The sequence below is a fragment of the Symphodus melops genome (genome assembly GCF_947650265.1).
Source record: "Symphodus melops genome assembly, chromosome: 15".
Classification (NCBI taxonomy): Eukaryota; Metazoa; Chordata; class Actinopteri; order Labriformes; family Labridae; genus Symphodus; species Symphodus melops.
In genome coordinates, this window is record NC_136705.1 from 78,944 (window position 1) to 97,784 (window position 18,841).

The following is an 18,841-nucleotide window of genomic DNA, read 5'->3' on the forward strand; positions in this document are numbered from 1 at the left end:
AAGGACATTTGGTGGATTTATATGCATGAGGACGAGCCGACTGTAATTACATGAGAGGAAACCGGGACCTCCTCTCATCACCTCCTGTCAGCTCTGACCAGATGTGATGAATTGCTTTCCATGCTGATAAAACCCTCATTCAGGGACCATGTGACCGGGCACACCTTGTATTAACTTAGTTAATAGTTTGGCATTATGGAAAATACTCGTATGTTTTTTCCTTCCAAAGCAAAATGTTCCAAAATATGTCTGCATGTTTTCAAACTCTACACTAGAGACTCTTAGCTTTTTGGAAACGGTGCCTTGCTGTGAACCAGAGTTCTAGAGATTCTTCCGGTACGCTTAAACTAGACAGGTTGGGAATCAGCTCCGAAACCTTTTCATAGATTTAATGTGGGTGTAGCCAATGATTTTGTGAAATTGGCCTTTGCTATGTTTGACATTTTGAGACAGAACTAACCTTGGATAGGAAGAGGTAACTTCCATATTATGAGGTTTACATCCTGCTCCTCCATCACTTTAATCTAATCCTGATTTAAGTTAACAACTACTGTCAAACATTATGCTGTATTAAAGAGGATCTCAAGCTAGTGTATCTGCAATCTTACTCTGAGGGGATGGTTGGGATGAAGGCTGGTGGTCCAGAACAACGACCCTGTCCAATACAGCCAGTGTACAGTGATGCTGAACCAATCATGGTCTTACCCTCACTCGTGAACTATGGCTACTTCAACAGAAGACATAAAACCCACTTGAGTTTAGTCTCCATATGAACAGTAACATTTTAAAAGTGATGATTGTCTTCACAGAGTGGCTGAAAGGATGGTTGGCATGATGGACTGTTCAAGATTAGAGCCAAACTGACAAAAGAAAACAGGCAGGAAGTGGATTTGCAAACTGCATTTAATCTCCACGAGTGAAGCATATTGTAGTCTATGTTTAAGAGTTTAATACTGATTTCTTAAATGATGATTTGTGGCCTAAAAACATCTTTAGCGTTTCATCACCTTAATGTCTAATTTAACTCTCATTATCAATCATACTGCCTGTGATAAATTCAGACCATCATTCCTGTCCATCCATCTGCAGGACTAAATCCATCTCTAAAATTTGGACTCTCTCAGTTAACTTTGGTGTTAGATGGTTGATTTTTTGGTCCGTCAGATCAGAAACAGATCAGGACCGTTCAGACGGTCCTGAGGGCGAGAAGCCTGGTCCACATTTTCTCAGCAGGAATGATGAGCTTGTCGATGTCAGGAGGATTTTTAATGAGCAGGTAGGAACCTCCCAGAACAGCTCCTGCAGCGCTGCACATCAGGCCCCGGTTAATCACCTGAGAATAATAAACATGAATTCATGTGTCACAAACATTTCAAAGGACTCCTTCACACAGGTAGAAAGAAAAACACATGAAACTCTTCCTGCATCTTCGCCAGAGTTAAAGAGCAGAGGTACCAAAAACCTAAATACCCTCCTACTCACAGAGAGTCCAATCTCATAGGTTGACAGGTGGGAAGTAAGCAGACAGTTAACCAATACTGTGACAGTATCTATAATACACATGTGTCTCTATAGAGACATAGTAGACCTGAAAATAAACATCATCACACCAAACATGAGAGGCGTAAGGTCCATTCATTTAGTCCATTTAGACCAAATGTGTTGCGTGTGTGAATCCAAAAGACTTCTCTGACTAATTAGTTTGTTAACATCTTCTCCCCATCTCTTTGATTGGCCCTTAAAAAACAGATTAGTTCCTCACACATTATACAATATCAATCAACTATAGAATACTACATAAAAGAAAGAGCAGATTTCCAGTTGACTATCCCTCTGTAAATCTGCCTTTTCTTTGGAGTTCTTCAGTCTCTTCCAGAGTTCATTTGACTTCTAGCCACTGTGTTTCAAACTATTTTTAATGGGTCACAGCGTCACTGAGTCTGAGTGTTGTGCTTTTGCTTGTTTTAATGTGCTTGTAATCTCAAGACATTAGGGAAACCTCAGTGTCCTTTTGAAAATGAATGAAAGTTTAAAATGAAATGAAAGTATGGGAAAATGTCCGAATGCCTCTAGTTTGTTTCAAATGACCATGTTCTTCCACGGTACACGCTGCTTCTTTCAGCACGTTGAGGTCATTCCTCCCAGAAACCCTCAAGGTTTTCTACAGTGCAGGAGAGGCTGTTAAATCCCTGGCCCATTAGCACAGGGTCATATCACAAAGTTCAACACGGAGCCAAGGACGGACCGGCTGATGTGCAGGCAAACTGATGCAATGACAAACAGCCCAATGTGCAGCAGAGCTCTGTGTTTGTGTTTACTCTCGTGAGATTCACTGCCGCCTTTCATGCTCACTGCTGATAATTGTGCGACTACTCAATTCAAATCTTCAAAGGTTTGAAAATGGGCTAAACAGAAACAAACTAACACTAGAGACGAGTCTTACTTTGTCTTGCCAGTGCCAGCGCTGCACAGCTTCGTGGTATCTCACCCTGGTGAAAGTGACCTGCACACATCGACACGCAGAGTGAAGATACATACCATGCAATGTGATGACTTGTGTTCATTAGAACACTTACCATTGTGTAGAGGGGAATTATTGTCTTTGGCATGATGAAGTGGAGGAAGTTATCGACGTGTTTTCTGAAAAGGAACCATCTGGAGTTGACGTGCGCTCGCATCTACAGAAAAAACAGAACGTGATTTCATTTGATGTAAATCTGACAACCACAGTTTGAACGGGTGCTCCACCAGAACAAAAAATCTGCTATGACTACATTGCTTTGAGAGTTTTGTATTTGCTTACATATCAGTGCTGCATGTTACTGTGTATTAACCTTTTAAACTAAAGAGCAAAGAATAACATAGTGGGGAGCAAAACAAGAATCATTCGGTTCATGACGACAGCATCAGTGGCTCTCTGGTCACGTCATAGTTTGAAAGAATTTCTTTCTGTGGTTGTGTTACTTGATGTCACATTTTCTATTTTTTGGGGTTGAAGCATAGTCTGTAAATATTAAAGGATGAATCCTGAACGTCCCCCGTGTGTCCCTGCAGGGGGCGCTGGAGTCCCTGTGTGTCCCTGCAGGGGGCGCTGGAGTCCCCTGTGTGTCTCTGCAGGGGGCGCTGGAGTCCCCCGTGTGTTCCTGCAGGGGGCGCTGGAGTCCCCCGTGTGTTCCTGCAGGGGGCGCTGGAGTCCCCCGTGTGTCCCTGCAGGGGGCGCTGGAGTCCCCCGTGTGTTCCTGCAGGGGGCGCTGGAGTCCCCCGTGTGTCCCTGCAGGGGGCGCTGGAGTCCCCCGTGTGTCCCTGCAGGGGGCGCTGGAGTCCCATGGGTGGCGGTCTCCGTGCTGGAAATGCTGTCTCAGGCTAACTTTGAGTCAAGCTAACGACAGGCTGAGAGCTGAGGCGGGTTTTAAGCCTCTTGACAAACCGTTACACGGCGCCCACCTGTCAATCAGCTCAGCTACACGCCTTATTGGGAATAACTCTGATCCTTCATCCAATCAAAACTGCTGAGTCATCAAAACATTCCCCCCGTACAGTGTGTGTGGATGGAGACATGAGCTAATCACACCTATTTGGTTTTTTGAAGCAGGCTGTAAACATGTTCATGTCTGCTGTAAAAACAGGCTGTTTGAATGGGTGTGTATGTGACTTCCTGTGCTGCTGCAGCCAGCCTCTAGTGGACACTCCAGGAACTGAATTTTTTAACATCAGAGGTTTCGCTTAGGTTGAAGTCAGTTTCTCTGAAAAAGCAGAAGTAATCCATTTTCACTTCATCCCCAATTTGAAGGTGTTTGGATGTAATGTGTGATATTTTAATTAAGGAAGAGCTTATGAAGAAATTACTTCAATGTAGTTGTACATGGCCAGGTCTGCGATGGCGTGGTCGTCTGGGACTCTCACTCGGGTGTACTCAGGCAGCACAGCACCTGTGAGCAGACACTTTTAGAAATTAACTGTCACTCCATTGTCTTCTGCTTTTGATCTTTCTCTTTTTAAAAGTACTTACTGAAATCCTCGTTTAACTTTTCCATTATTTCATCAAAGACAATGCAGTCCTCAAAGCCCTGTAAAGCACAGACGCACATATGAGTCTCCATGTCATTTGTTTCCGCCTTTACTTCTCCTTTATTTAGTGCTACTTACAGCATTCATGCCCTGCCCGTAAAAAGGCACCACTGCATGGGCTGCGTCGCCCATTAGGACACATTTGTCCCCGATGTGATATGGGGAGCACTTGACAGACACCATGGCCTGCCCAGGCAGTCGGAAATAATCCTCCTTGAGAGCATCACTGCAAGAAAGAAATGGATATAAAACTATTAGAAACACATTCTGGGATCTTCTCTTGAACAGCCAAAAACATGCCAGAGTGCTCTAACCAAAGTCAAGCCAGAGAAGAAGTGGGCGAATGCATTCCCTCTTTATCTCTTCATCAGTCACAACATAAGGTTCATCTTAAATTAAAAACCTGGCTGCACAAACCCATGTCAGAGTGAGTCTGCAATTTCACACTTCACAGATCCTCGCTGTGTGTCCTGGAGTTGACGGGGTGATGGGGAATGGAAATGTTGGCTTGGCAGGTGGAACGGAGAGATAAAAGGGGCAGAGCTAAGAAAGTGACTTACGCTCCTATTAGTGGGATGGTGTCAGGGAAGTATTTCTGGAAAAACTCCATGACTTCGTCTCCTGTGGTGATTTTCTCAAACTCTTCAAAAGGCATAAAGAGGGTGCAGGTAAACGTCTTGTCCTGAAACAGGAAATACACACAGGTTGTTTCTTTTCACAACAGAATCCTGTTTAATTATAGTAAACAAGTAATTGGTTAGTTCAATTGAACACTGTGGTGGTTTACTGTTATGCAATGAGTTGAACATGTGCCGTGCATCCTGTAGTTATTGGTGTGGAAGCATACAAAGTTATTTACTTCCAACATTTTCAGGAAATGTCACGTAAATCTTTCAAATGATCCGGGAGCGATGCATGAATAGGGTTAGGGTTAGGGTGTCCTGTGTCCCCAGGAGCTTTCACAGATATTCTGTGGAACTGACTATATGTTTGTGTAGATCCACTTTAATGGAGCTGAGCTGTGCCCAGTGAAGCTGATGGATGAAAGAGCACTGAGGTTGTAGGTGTGCCATTATCAGCCTGTCGGAGCAGTTGCTCTCTGTCAACATCACACACTTTCTCCCTGAGGACCTTTTAGCACTGTCTCTGTTACCATGGCAGCACAGCAGCAAGGACATGTTTGTTTTTTTGCTTCTCCTGTGTCCTGAGAACTAGGCCAGTCAGCCACAGAGAGCTGCCTTAATCTGGTCTCCCAGAGGAGAGCGCGGAGCTGTGCTGAGTCAGCCGTGCAGAAAGATCCACGAGGGATTAAGAAGGACATAGCAATGGCAAAAAGTCAGACTCAAACACGCACAAAAATACACACACACACACACACACACACAGGGCTGTGTGAGAAGAAGGAAAGGCTTCTGAAGCATCTCTGAATGAGGCTGATTAACAAGATGAGGACGTCCCAGAGGTCAACTATGCTGCACAAATACCTGAAGTGATTGCTCCTTTGTTGGTGGTGGTGGCTGAACAATATGAAGTAATAACAAATTAACGGCTCAATTGATTCAATTCAATTCAATTCCAAAAACTTAATTAGTCCCTGGGGGGTAATTTAAGGAGGAATTGATGAAGGAAATGAGTTTGAAAGAATAATCACATGTAGCGCTCACCAGGTTGGGCAGGGCGATCATCATGAATGTGTTTCTGGGCCAAATGTGCAGATAATCTGGCTTCATGGCAAACTGGGGAGGATGATCAAAGAGGGATGTGAGATACTCCAAAAGATGTCTACTGCAGTGCCTTCAAAAGCAATTTAGTGAACAGAGGACTGACCTCTCCGTTAATGGGGGGCATGGTGAGCTCCATGTAGCCATGGGGGATGTAGGTCTGGCTGTAGTTGAAGCGGCTCCGGCGGAGGAATTGCTTACGGATAGCAGAGAAAGCTCCATCACAGCCGACAATCAGATCTGCCTGGATCTGCTGTGTCGATCCATCAGCCCTGAGACACAGAAACACTTAACTGTGATGACAAATATATGTAACATGTTGCAATATTACCTAAAGAGCATCTTTAGAGTCAGACACCTTCATGAAACTAATACCTGCACCTGTCACTCTCAGTCTGAGAACATGTTCAAAGTGTGGGTCCTCAAGTTTTTAAAAAGGCTGAGAGCAGGATGTTCGATGAGGCAAACCGTCATCTGCAGAAATCTTTCTGACTTAATCCTTTAACTCTTTTTAATTTCATCTGTTATCAAATCAAATCAAATCAAACTTTATTTATAAAGCGCTTTTCATACTTTTAAAAGTAGCACAAAGTGCTTTACATGTTAACATCACATTAAAATCACATTAAAATCATTCCCACCCTCCCCCCATCCCCCACGCATACAGACAGTATCACACTCACAGTCATGCTCACAGTCACCCCACGCTCCAACACACACACGGGTCAAATAACATGAAAGGGCTTCTGATGACTGGTTAACCTGGACTATCTCTACGTAGGGTGGACTGAAGCTAGTTCGAGATTTAGATGAATGCAGAACATGATACACATGATGCTTGCTTTGTTTTTCACTATTGTTATTATTGGTATTTGTACGTATTTTCTATTTTCTTTCTTTACTAGTATGAATAATGCGTGTAGCATTACATGGTCGCAGATTTGCATGCTATTAAATTGTGTTTTGTGATACTGTCCAGTTGTTGGGGAGTGGTGTTTAATATTGAGTGTAGCGTTACAACACGCAGGAGTCACGCTCTACTATCAAGCCAGCGTTTCCTAACAACAGCTTATATCATGCAAGTCTCATGAGCTGGTGACCAGCTGATTTACTTCAAAGCATCCTATTGGCTAATACAACTTATACTGTCTTATTTTAAAAGAGGTCATATTTTCCACCTTTTCAAACAGCGCCCCCTGTGGTCTAAATGAAACCTCTGTGCTGTGCTTTGGTCCTAATATAAGATGAAGCAGCAGAGGAGGTTTGAGACTCTGTAGAAACCAGCTCTCTCTGAACGCTCTGTTTGGTGTGTGTGTGTCTCTTTAAATACAATAAGCCCCGCCCCCTGAGTTTTCTCCGTAGACATCACTCCTTCAATAGAGAGAATAAAAATGGTGGACCTGATCAAAAGTTTATCTCTTGGCTGGGGGAGGAGTCTATGTGTGGAGACACCAGGGGAGGGGAGGGGCTTATTTAACCAGAATCCCACTGTGACATCACAAGGAGAGCAGATTGTAAACGGAGCATTTCTCTCTGTGTTGTCAGACTCCTGCAGACCACAAACTAAAGACTGGATGGATTTAGTCCACATGTTGTGGATCAGTAGACTCTCAGGTTCCCCAGACAGATTGAAGGATTTTTCATGATATGTCCCGTTGAAGCTGCTCAAGCTGTGTTTGCACCCCGTCCTCCACCCTAGCTCCTCCTTGTTTGCTGTTCTGACTTCATCAGTGTAATGCTGTCATTGTTGCCTGCTCTGTTGAGTTTGTTGCATCTCTCCCTGCCTCAAGAGTTCGTTGTATGCAAGGGAAGGGCAGAATTGTGGGCTGTTCCTGCGTTATGATTGGATGTGGAGGGAGATCCCAGAACAGAGCCATATATAAATAATTTTAATAAGCTGACTTACAGTTATTGACGCCTTAAATTGTAAATATAAGCTTCTAGATAACACATGAAGTGATTTGATTCAGGCCAGTAACTCCCAGAGGATGGCTTCTATAAACAGTTTACTGTCAGGTGCAGGAGTCAGATCTCTGACTCAGTCCAACACAGTCTGCATCGTGAGCTGTGTTCCTGTTTCTGTGCTTACACAGGAAGTTACTGTAAATTAAATATCTAAACTTTAACTACCCACATTGATTTATCATCTACAATCTCATTTAATGGTGATAGCGATAGTTCCACTTGAGGGGTGAATGTTTCAGCTCACGTCTTGAGGAAACAGTTTACATGTCGGAAACGAGTTGAAGAGCTGAACAAAAAAAAAACAGATCTGAGCAAATTTCAGATTTTACGCCAACACTTCCTGGCTGATGTGGGATGATGCTAATGCTATCACAGCTGCGTCAGGCTCTCCGTGTACCTTTAATTACCCGAGCAAGCTGGAGAACAAACATGCTGCTCGGAGGGGACGATGTGTCCTGCAAGAGTGAGGTGCTCTCCAACTTTTCAGATTGCAGGCACACTCACAGACATGATGTGTCATGGGTTGGTTCTGTGTTTCATCTTGTTTTAGTTTTCTGTCCTGAGTGTTCTGTTTTGTTTCATAGTATGATTGTTTCCCTGTATCCTTCTATGTTTGTTTCCTGTTTTATTTGTGTGAATGATTCCTGGTGTTTAGTCTTTAGTGTTTCTAGTCTTGTAAAGTCTTCTCCCCGTGCTTCTGTGTTTTCTTATATCCTTCAGTGTTCATGTTATTAGTGTTGTCTGGTTTCCTGCCTCTCTGTGTTTCCCTCCTGTCTTGATCGCCCTGATGTTCCTCACCTGTCTCATTAGTCTCACCTGCGTCTGATCACCCCATGTCTATTTAGTCTCTGTGTTTATTCCCTCATGTTGTCGGTTCATTGCAGTTTGTCGGAGTCTTTGGTTAGGGTTAGGGTTTGGTGTCGTTTGTCTCGTGTGCCCTGAAATTGGATTTGGATGTTCTCTGTTCATCGTTTTTGGATTTAGTTTTTGACTTGTAAGTTTTTGTTTTATCTTTTGTTTCATAAATTTCTGTTTTCTGCCAACTGGGTTAGGGTTAGGGTTAGGGTTAGCCTAGGGTTTACCCTAACCCTAACCCTAGGGTTTAGGGGCGGCAGTAGCTCAGTCTGTAGGGACTTGGGTTGGGAACCGGAGGGTCGCCGGTTCGAGTCCCGGCACGGACCAAGTCCGGAAATTGGCCTGGTAGCTGGAGAGGTGCCAGTCCACTTCCTGAGCACTGCCGAGGTGCCCTTGAGCAAGGCACCGAACCCCAACAACTGCTCTGGGGCGCCCTCTGTGGGCAGCCCCCTCACTCTGAGACCTCTCCATTAAATGCAGAGTGAAAACCGAATTTCCCTCGCGGGATTAATAAAGTATATGAAAAAAAAAAAACCAAAAAAAAAAAAAAAAAAAAAACCTAACCCTAAACTTGATTACTTTGACCGTGTTTATTTCTACAGTGACTCTAATCACATTTTATTTACACCATATGTTCTACTGTCAAGCATGAAAATGAAAAAAAATAACCAGAAAGGATAACAAGCAACTCAAATTGTTTTTTACACGTTTTTCCGATAAAGACGCAGATTTAGTTTGAAGCGTCAGGTTGTGCTCCGGCGTACTGTGTTAATAATTATCACAGCTCAAAAACACACCTGCAGGTGTTTAGTGTTAGTTGGGCTTTAAATTGTGTCACATTGATGTCAAGGACGACCAATTAAAGAGCTACAGCGCAGTCACTGTGTCTTCAGAGGCGGCATGTTTATCCGCCTCCTGTTAACACGTGGGACCACGGAACGAGCAGGACCAATAAAACCATTGTTAAAACAGAGAACCCAGAAACGTGTGTGTGTGTGTGTGTGTGTGTGTGTGTGTGTGTGTGTGTGTGTGTGTGTGTGTGTGTGTGTGTGTGTGTGTGTGTGTGTGTGTGTGTGTGTGTGTGTGAGCAAGCTTGGTAACTATTTACCTGACAAAGGTCATTAGCCCTGTGTCCGCACTCCAGTCCTGCAGTTTGTGGTCAAAGTTCAGCTTTGTGTTTGGATACTTTTCTGCAGCTATGGAAGGAACACAACATGTTACAAAAGGAGCTTATATCACAGATACAGACGTGACATAAGCGCTGCAGTTTAATAAGACCGTTAAAACTAGACAGGAAACCTTCAACTGTCCTTATAAAAAGCAGTCAGAACACAGACTGTCAGCAAACCGTTGGATCACTCCTCGATGGAGGGGAGCGACCACATGCTGAGCAGCTAGAGAAAATGATGTTTATGTTGTCACACATTCTAAACTCTCTTTATCTCATCTTTCATTCCAGGAGTCTGGATTGGCCCTGATAAGATAAGATGCTCAGCTTTACAATGAGCCTCTATTTTAGCAAATTTATGAAACACAGAGCCGTGCTGTCACAAATGATCTCCAAGCACACACTCGGGCACTTCATTAAATATGAAGCAAAATCCCTTCGGCCTGGAAAGGCTGGCACAGCCCGTGCTTCTCCTACCCATGCAGTGTTACAAAACGCACAGGGAGAATCTGCACTGCATGAATCCGTGCATACAAGAAAGTGCTTTGTTTGGTTCCAGGGCGTTCAAACTTTGAGCTTTGGTCATGAATTAAGAATGTATTGAGGGCAGGGACATGATTAGGGCTTTGCGTCATACATGCAGTGTAACATGCTGTATGTAGAAGTGGACTGTGTAACCTTAAGAACAAGAAATCACTTATTCTTTCATAAGAAGAGTTCCATATTTTCATTATATCTGTGGCTCCATTCAATATCACGCTATGATGGATTAAGCTGGGCTCTTGTAATATAGCAATATGTAAGTTCATTTACCTGCTTTTAGTAAACATAAAGATGAGCATGGTCTTTTTACCTGCTCTTTGTAAAGTTAATAGACAAACAGTAAGGTCCTTTTCCTACTTTTGTAAAGTGTGAAGTGATAACACTTATGAATTGGTACTATACAAATAAAGATTAATTGAATAGACTGTCACAGGTATACTTTGCAGAATATGGTTGATATTAGCAGCTCATGTGAGCTAACATTAGCAAGATTCTTCAAGATGTGGCAGTTTAGTGTATTACCCACAGACTGTAAATATAAAGGACAAAGCCTGAGTGACGTTACCCATCTGATACTGCCAAGGCCTAACCCTAACCCTAACCTGCAGCAGCCATCCTGCTGACAATGCTGACTAACTTTCAGACAGTTTTCCTCAGTCTGAGAACTGAAGCTGAGGTGGGTTTGAAGCCTCCTGACAAACTGCTACACCGCGCCCACTTGTATGCGTAAGTCGTATCCTTCTTAAAATTACAGATGCGTTATTAAAAAATACTGTGCAGCCTCTACCATCAGTGTGTGAATGTGTCTGAATGGATGAGTTAATACTGATGGACTCTGCAGCAGCCTCTACCATCAGTGTGTGAATGTGTCTGAATGGATGAGTTAATACAGATGGACTCTTTACTCTGCAGCAGCCTCTACCATCAGTGTGTGAATGTGTATGAATGGATGAGTTCCTACTGATGGACTCTTTACTCTGCAGCAGCCTCTACCATCAGTGTGTGAATGTGTATGAATGGATGAGTTCCTACTGATGGACTCTTTACTCTGCAGCAGCCTCTACCATCAGTGTGTGAATGTGTATGAATGGATGAGTTCCTACTGGTGGACTCTTTACTCTGCAGCAGCCTCTACCATCAGTGTGTGAATGTGTTTGAATGGATGAGTTAATACTGATGGACTCTGCAGCAGCCTCTACCATCAGTGTGTGAATGTGTCTGAATGGATGAGTTAATACTGATGGACTCTTTACTCTGCAGCAGCCTCTACCATCAGTGTGTGAATGTGTATGAATGGATGAGTTAATACTGATGGACTCTTTACTCTGCAGCAGCCTCTACCATCAGTGTGTGAATGTGTCTGAATGGATGAGTTCATACTGATGGACTCTTTACTCTGCAGCAGCCTCTACCATCAGTGTGTAAATGGATGAGTTCATACTGATGGACTCTTTACTCTGCAGCAGCCTCTACCATCAGTGTGTGAATGTGTATGAATGGATGAGTTAATACTGATGGACTCTGCAGCAGCCTCTACCATCAGTGTGTGAATGTGTATGAATGGATGAGTTAATACTGATGGACTCTGCAGCAGCCTCTACCATCAGTGTGTGAATGTGTCTGAATGGATGAGTTAATACTGATGGACTCTGCAGCAGCCTCTACCATCAGTGTGTGAATGTGTATGAATGGATGAGTTAATACAGATGGACTCTTCATGCAGCAGCCTCTACCATCGGTGTGTGAATGTGTATGAATGGATGAGTTAATACTGATGGACTCTTTACTCTGCAGCAGCCTCTACCATCAGTGTGTGAATGTGTATGAATGGATGAGTTCATACTGATGGACTCTTCATGCAGCAGCCTCTACCATCAGTGTGTGAATGTGTATGAATGGATGAGTTAATACTGATGGACTCTTTACTCTGCAGCAGCCTCTACCATCGGTGTGTGAATGTGTATGAATGGATGAGTTAATACTGATGGACTCTTTACTCTGCAGCAGCCTCTACCATCAGTGTGTGAATGTGTATGAATGGATGAGTTCATACTGATGGACTCTTCATGCAGCAGCCTCTACCATCAGTGTGTGAATGTGTATGAATGGATGAGTTAATACTGATGGACTCTGCAGCAGCCTCTACCATCAGTGTGTGAATGTGTATGAATGGATGAGTTAATACTGATGGACTCTGCAGCAGCCTCTACCATCAGTGTGTGAATGTGTATGAATGGATGAGTTAATACTGATGGACTCTGCAGCAGCCTCTACCATCAGTGTGTGAATGTGTATGAATGGATGAGTTAATACTGATGGACTCTTTACTCTGCAGCAGCCTCTACCATCAGTGTGTGAATGTGTATGAATGGATGAGTTAATACAGATGGACTCTTCATGCTGCAGCCTCTACCATCAGTGTGTGAATGTGTAGGTGTGACCTGCAGTTTAAAAGTGATTTGAGTAGTCATACTAGAAATGTAAGCTCATGTCCATTTACCACGACCAGCCTCGTACAACATTGTGTTGTCATTTCTGTGAGAATGGATGAGATATATGAAACAATATGAAACAGAGACTTCTTACCTGTTAGCAGCTCTTTGTTCAGATTGGCTCGGTCCACTGACAGGATGAACTGAAAGACGAACAATCAGTATTCTGCAGCTTCAAAAACACGAAGCAAAGTTGACTGAAAGAGGAACAGGAAGCCTTTAAGGTTTACACCGTCCTCTCACTAATAGTGTTACATCATTTTATTGTCTTTCTGGTTATTTAAAAAAAAAAGAAGAAAGTCCCATCTGAGATTTATCACCCATTGCTATTAAAAATATTTATATTCCAACATATAAATCACTGGAACATATGTAGTCATAACATGATAGCTTTCTGAGTGTTTTACATAAACAGTGTGTTGGTACATGTGAGATCGACTGTACAATTACATTTAACCTGCAGAAATATTACTTTTCTTACAGTTTGCAAACTAACAAGCCGACACTCAGGCTGTACAGTTATTTAATGTAAAGCACTTTAAAAAGGCACTATAGTGTAACTTGAATAGTCGCTTGTGACTGTCTGCAGAAAAGGAATAGTTTCTACCTGTCCTTTCTTGCCATAAGGGATGGGGGACTGTTTTCCACTGGGTGAATGGATCATTCGTGCGTGCATGGGAATCCCCTGGGAGACAATCTGAGAACAGAGACATGAATACAGTGACTGATATATTTAACAACTACATTTATTATTTATTTAAGTTTATGTTTTAATTTATTTTTTAATGAGCATAAAACAACCAGAGTACCGAGACATGAACATTTATATACTTTTTATCTTTAAATAAAAAATGCTTTAATGTCGTCGTATGCAAAGAAACAAACATTTGTGACAGTAAAATGGGGGGAAACATTGTATTGTAGCATAGCTGTGTTCTTAAACCTCAAGAGTGGACAGATTGTCCTTCTTTTGCTCCGGAGAGTTGGAGACTCCCTCCCTGCTCTCCCCCCCATTCTCCCCCCCCATTCTCCCCCCCATTCCTCCTGCCCCATTCCTCCTGCCCCATTCTCCCCCCCATTCTCCCCCCCCATTCTCCCCCCCATTCTCCCCCCCATTCCTCCTGCCCCATTCCTCCTGCCCCATTCCTCCTGCCCCATTCTCCCCCCCATTCCTCCTGCCCCATTCCTCCTGCCCCATTCTCCCCCCCATTCCTCCTGCCCCATTCTCCCCCCATTCCTCCTGCCCCATTCTCCCCCCCCATTCGTCCCCTCAGCCCTCCTCCCACCCTCTGCCTCTCCCCCCCTGCACCCTGCCACTGTCCGCCCCTACTGCATCGGTCATCACCCCCCCTCCACCTCCACCCCCCCGCATGCTCCACTAATTCACGCACCCTAAAAAAACTCTGCACAGCCGTTTACTGTTTATACTGTTTATGCTATTTGCACCTTTCAACGCACTACCTCACTTTTTAGCTTAATCTGCACTCTGTTTATATTGTTAATACTTTAATTTATCTACATACTACCTCATAGTAATTTATCTACATACTACCTCATAGTAATTTATCTACATACTACCTCATAGTAATTTATCTACATACTACCTCATAGTAATTTATCTACATTCTACCTCATAGTAATTTATCTACATACTACCTCATAGTAATTTATCTACATACTACCTCATAGTAATTTATCTACATACTACCTCATAGTAATTTATCTACATTCTACCTCATAGTAATTTATCTACATACTACCTCATAGTAATTTATCCACATACTACCTCATAGTAATTTATCTACATACTACCTCATAGTAATTTATCTACATACTACCTCATAGTAATTTATCTACATTCTACCTCATAGTAATTTATCCACATACTACCTCATAGTAATTTATCTACATTCTACCTCATAGTAATTTATCTACATACTACCTCATAGTAATTTATCTACATACTACCTCATAGTAATTTATCTACATTCTACCTCATAGTAATTTATCCACATACTACCTCATAGTAATTTATCCACATACTACCTCATAGTAATTTATCCACATACTACCTCATAGTAATTTATCCACATACTACCTCATAGTAATTTATCCACATACTACCTCATGGTGAAATACTCACAAGTGCCCTTGTCTGTCGATTGTCTGTCGATTGTCTGTCGATTGTCTGTCGATTGTCTGTCGATTGTCTATCGTTCGTTATTTGTTGTCCAAATGTCTTTAGTTAAGTTATCTGTTTTATAGTATTGGTTTTTTATTGCTAGTTTTTAGTGCTCTTCTTTTGCACTGCAGGTTTGCACTGGGGGGGGGGGGGATTGAAATTTCATCTGTGCTGTATGTTTAACATGGAGCATATTTGACAATAAACAACCTTGAACCTTGAACCTTGAACCTTGAGAGTTGGATGAACTGGTGCTTCCTAGATCATTGGGTGGTGATTTGATCCTCACATTGCTAACGCTTGATGATTCTGACGGGGAGATTACTCTCCCTCTCTAAGGAGCTCTTACCTCACCTCAGGACTTCCACTGCTTCTGGCCTCTCCTCCCCTCTCTTTCATTTATATATTTTTTTATGTTCATAATTGTTGATAAATAATATCTTTATTGTTGTGGGTCATTAACAGTGCAGGATGATACAGTGCATTTGGCCGTACATAATGCGGTCAGTGCAGCAAATGTGAACCCCACACTCAAACACACGCACACAAAGTGTGCTGACCTCAGATGCTCGGAGTCCTTGAGGCCCGGCCACAGAGTTAATATTTCATTACTACAAACCCAGCTTAACAGAAGGTGAAGGCTTTCTAACGGCTCCCTCAAGTTGTGCCTCTGAGGTCGGTTTAAGAGGACTGTTAGAGTAACAAAAGCAGCAGTAAAGGATGACCCACACTGTTTGTTTCTTGCTCATCTTATAGACTTCAGAATGGGATCAAATGTGCCAGTTTCCAATAAGTAAGAGTAAGTAAATGAATAGATTAGCATACCTTCTCCTCCATCCCAACATGCTTCAGTGATTGTCGGCCGCGGTGAGACAGAGCCAGGTTGATGCTTCTCCCTTTGACAACTTTGGCTTGACGAATATCTGACCAGAATCAGACACAAAGTTTTAGGAATATTGTTGCTTGAATTGACTCAGGGGATGTGACAATGTTATTTAGAAAGAAAAGACAGCTGTGGGCACTACCTTCTCGAGTTTCAAAGACTTCCACTTCAAAGCCTCTTTTGGCAAAGAAGCAGGCATTTAGTGCCCCCACCTGCAGGAGGAAGGATAGTCAGGACAGAGCTTTAGTGTCATACCTTTTAGTGACAGAATGTGTATGTTTACAGTGATTAAACACTATAGGCTATGTGGCTCTTACTTCTTTTTATACTCTTACTTCCTTTATTTCATACGTTTAAACATACAACCAATGAACAGAAGTGTTTCCCTTCCCATACACATGTAATAGACTTTTTAGAACTCTCCCATTTTCAAAAAGGAGCCTTACTAAAGGTCAGTAATCACTCAAAAGCTTAGGAGTCCAAAAGAACTGTATAGTGATTAAATTATTCACTTTCATTTTCATTTTCTTACCAAACCACCGCCCACCACTGCTACAACTTTCTTCTTGCCTGTCCTGGAAGTTGGTTCCTCCATAGTGCTGAAAGCGCTCTGCAGGTCTGACCTTCTCAGCGTCCACTTCAGAGGGATTTATATAAGAAGACGGTAAAGATTGAAAAAGAGGAGGAGCAGAGCCAGCCCTATGAATGTTACTTGTGAAACCAACTTCCCCTTTTAAAGCAAACACAAGGGACAAATAACTGAGGACAATCTGACAATCAACTCTGGCGTCACAAAGGCTGAACCATATCTTTGTAAGGTCATGTAAGCTAAGTTATAAAAGCACTGCTTTCATTAAGTATATAATAGGTATGCATACATATATTCAATAAGCTGTTGCAGGTATGGATGCTTGTAGAAATTATATCTGGTCATATTAATGAGACAAGATGATCACAACAGTGAAGTGTTCTGTTTTCTGTGTGTGCAGACGGGGGAAATGATTAATGATAGACTAACTGTGTCACATGGCAGGTAATGAAAAAAAGAAAAGAAAGCAATCTGACGCCATCTAGTGGCTGTTTGATGGAACCAGATAAACGCAAACATACGGGTGGTTTTTGAAAAAAAAAATTCATACATGTATATTTGGCATCAAGTTCAGATTACTCACATTGAAGACACAGAGTCGCTCAATGCAAATTGATGCTTTTAAAAACACATTTGTACATGTTGAAGTCTGAATGTTAGTCTGAATGGCTGTATGGGATGTGAGAGAGCATCAGGGTGCTCATCCATTTTCTGCTGTTTTTTAAAGTCTGCTTGTGAAAATGTGGTCTCTGCAATTGTGTGACATGACCAAGGAAAGGTTAAGATAAAAGACAGCTGTTTCTCCGTCTCACTACTGTTGAACTAGAATTTGTTCTTTGGGTCATCTATCATGGAAGAGGTGAAAGAGAGCGTGTGTGTTTAATAAATATTGTAATATTAACACAATCTATCCTGTGAAAAAAGTTTAATAAAGAATTAAACTCAAATTACATCATTTCTGTTTTATGCAATTAGGGTTAGCTAACCCTTACCCTAGAGAACTAAAATTATTTTTTTAGTTTATGTTTGTTGTAGAGACTGTAGTTGTTTATGTTTGTTGTAGAGACTGTAGTTGTTTATGTTTGTTGTAGAACCTGTAGTTGTTTTTGTTTGTTGTAGAGACTGTAGTTGTTTATGTTTGTTGTAGAACCTGTAGTTGTTTATGTTTGTTGTAGAACCTGTAGTTGTTTTTGTTTGTTGTAGAGACTGTAGTTGTTTATGTTTGTTGTAGAACCTGTAGTTGTTTATGTTTGTTGTAGAACCTGTAGTTGTTTTTGTTTGTTGTAGAGACTGTAGTTGTTTGTTTGTTTGTTGTAGAGACTGTAGTTGTTTATGTTTGTTGTAGAGACTGTAGTTGTTTATGTTTGTTGTAGAACCTGTAGTTGTTTATATGTTTGATGTAGAACCTGTAGTTGTTTATATGTTTGTTGTACAACCTGTAGTTGTTTATGTTTGTTGTAGAGACTGTAGTTGTTTATTTGTTTGTTGTAGAGACTGTAGTTGTTTATATGTTTGTTGTAGAACCTGTAGTTGTTTATATGTTTGATGTAGAACCTGTAGTTGTTTATATGTTTGTTGTACAACCTGTAGTTGTTTATGTTTGTTGTAGAGACTGTAGTTGTTTATATGTTTGTTGTAGAACCTGTAGTTGTTTATTTGTTTGTTGTAGAGACTGTAGTTGTTTATTTGTTTGTTGTAGAACCTGTAGTTGTTTATTTGTTTGTTGTAGAGACTGTAGTTGTTTATTTGTTTGTTGTAGAACCTGTAGTTGTTTATATGTTTGATGTAGAACCTGTAGTTGTTTATTTGTTTGTTGTAGAGACTGTAGTTGTTTATATGTTTGTTGTAGAACCTGTAGTTGTTTGTTTGTTGTAGAGACTGTAGTTGTTTATTTGTTTGTTGTAGAACCTGTAGTTGTTTATATGTTTGATGTAGAGTCTGTAGTTGTTTATTTGTATGTTGTAGAACCTGTAGTTGTTTATTTGTTTGTTGTAGAACTTGTAGTTGTTTATTTGTTTGTTGTAGAACCTGTAGTTGTTTATTTGTTTGTTGTAGAACCTGTAGCTGTTTACATGTTTGTTGTAGAACCTGTAGTTGTTTATTTGTTTGTTGTAGAACCTGTAGTTGTTTATTTGTTTGTTGTAGAACCTGTAGCTGTTTACATGTTTGTTGTAGAACCTGTAGTTGTTTGTTTGTTGTAGAGACTGTAGTTGTTTATTTGTTTGTTGTAGAACCTGTAGTTGTTTGTTTGTTGTAGAGACTGTAGTTGTTTATTTGTTTGTTGTAGAACCTGTAGTTGTTTATTTGTTTGTTGTAGAGACTGTAGCTGTTTATTTGTTTGTTGTAGAGACTGTAGTTGTTTATTTGTTTGTTGT

At 41.6% G+C, this 18,841-nt stretch overlaps 1 protein-coding gene across 1 annotated transcript; it reads right to left on the bottom strand.

Moving 5' to 3' along the window:
• Positions 1-885: 885 nt before the first annotated feature.
• On the bottom strand, positions 886-16,472 carry kmo (kynurenine 3-monooxygenase; the record flags this gene model as incomplete). The annotated part of the gene is made up of 15 exons (XM_079363357.1): positions 886-1,333; positions 2,444-2,503; positions 2,577-2,678; positions 3,847-3,929; positions 4,010-4,067; positions 4,147-4,294; positions 4,629-4,750; positions 5,733-5,804; positions 5,896-6,061; positions 9,718-9,805; positions 12,907-12,955; positions 13,420-13,509; positions 15,820-15,917; positions 16,020-16,089; positions 16,410-16,472. The coding sequence occupies 15 exons, from the start codon at positions 16,470-16,472 to the stop codon at positions 1,187-1,189; spliced, it is 1,416 nt and encodes a 471-aa protein (XP_079219483.1). The 3' UTR covers positions 886-1,186.
• Between the last annotated feature and the right edge of the window lie 2,369 nt (positions 16,473-18,841).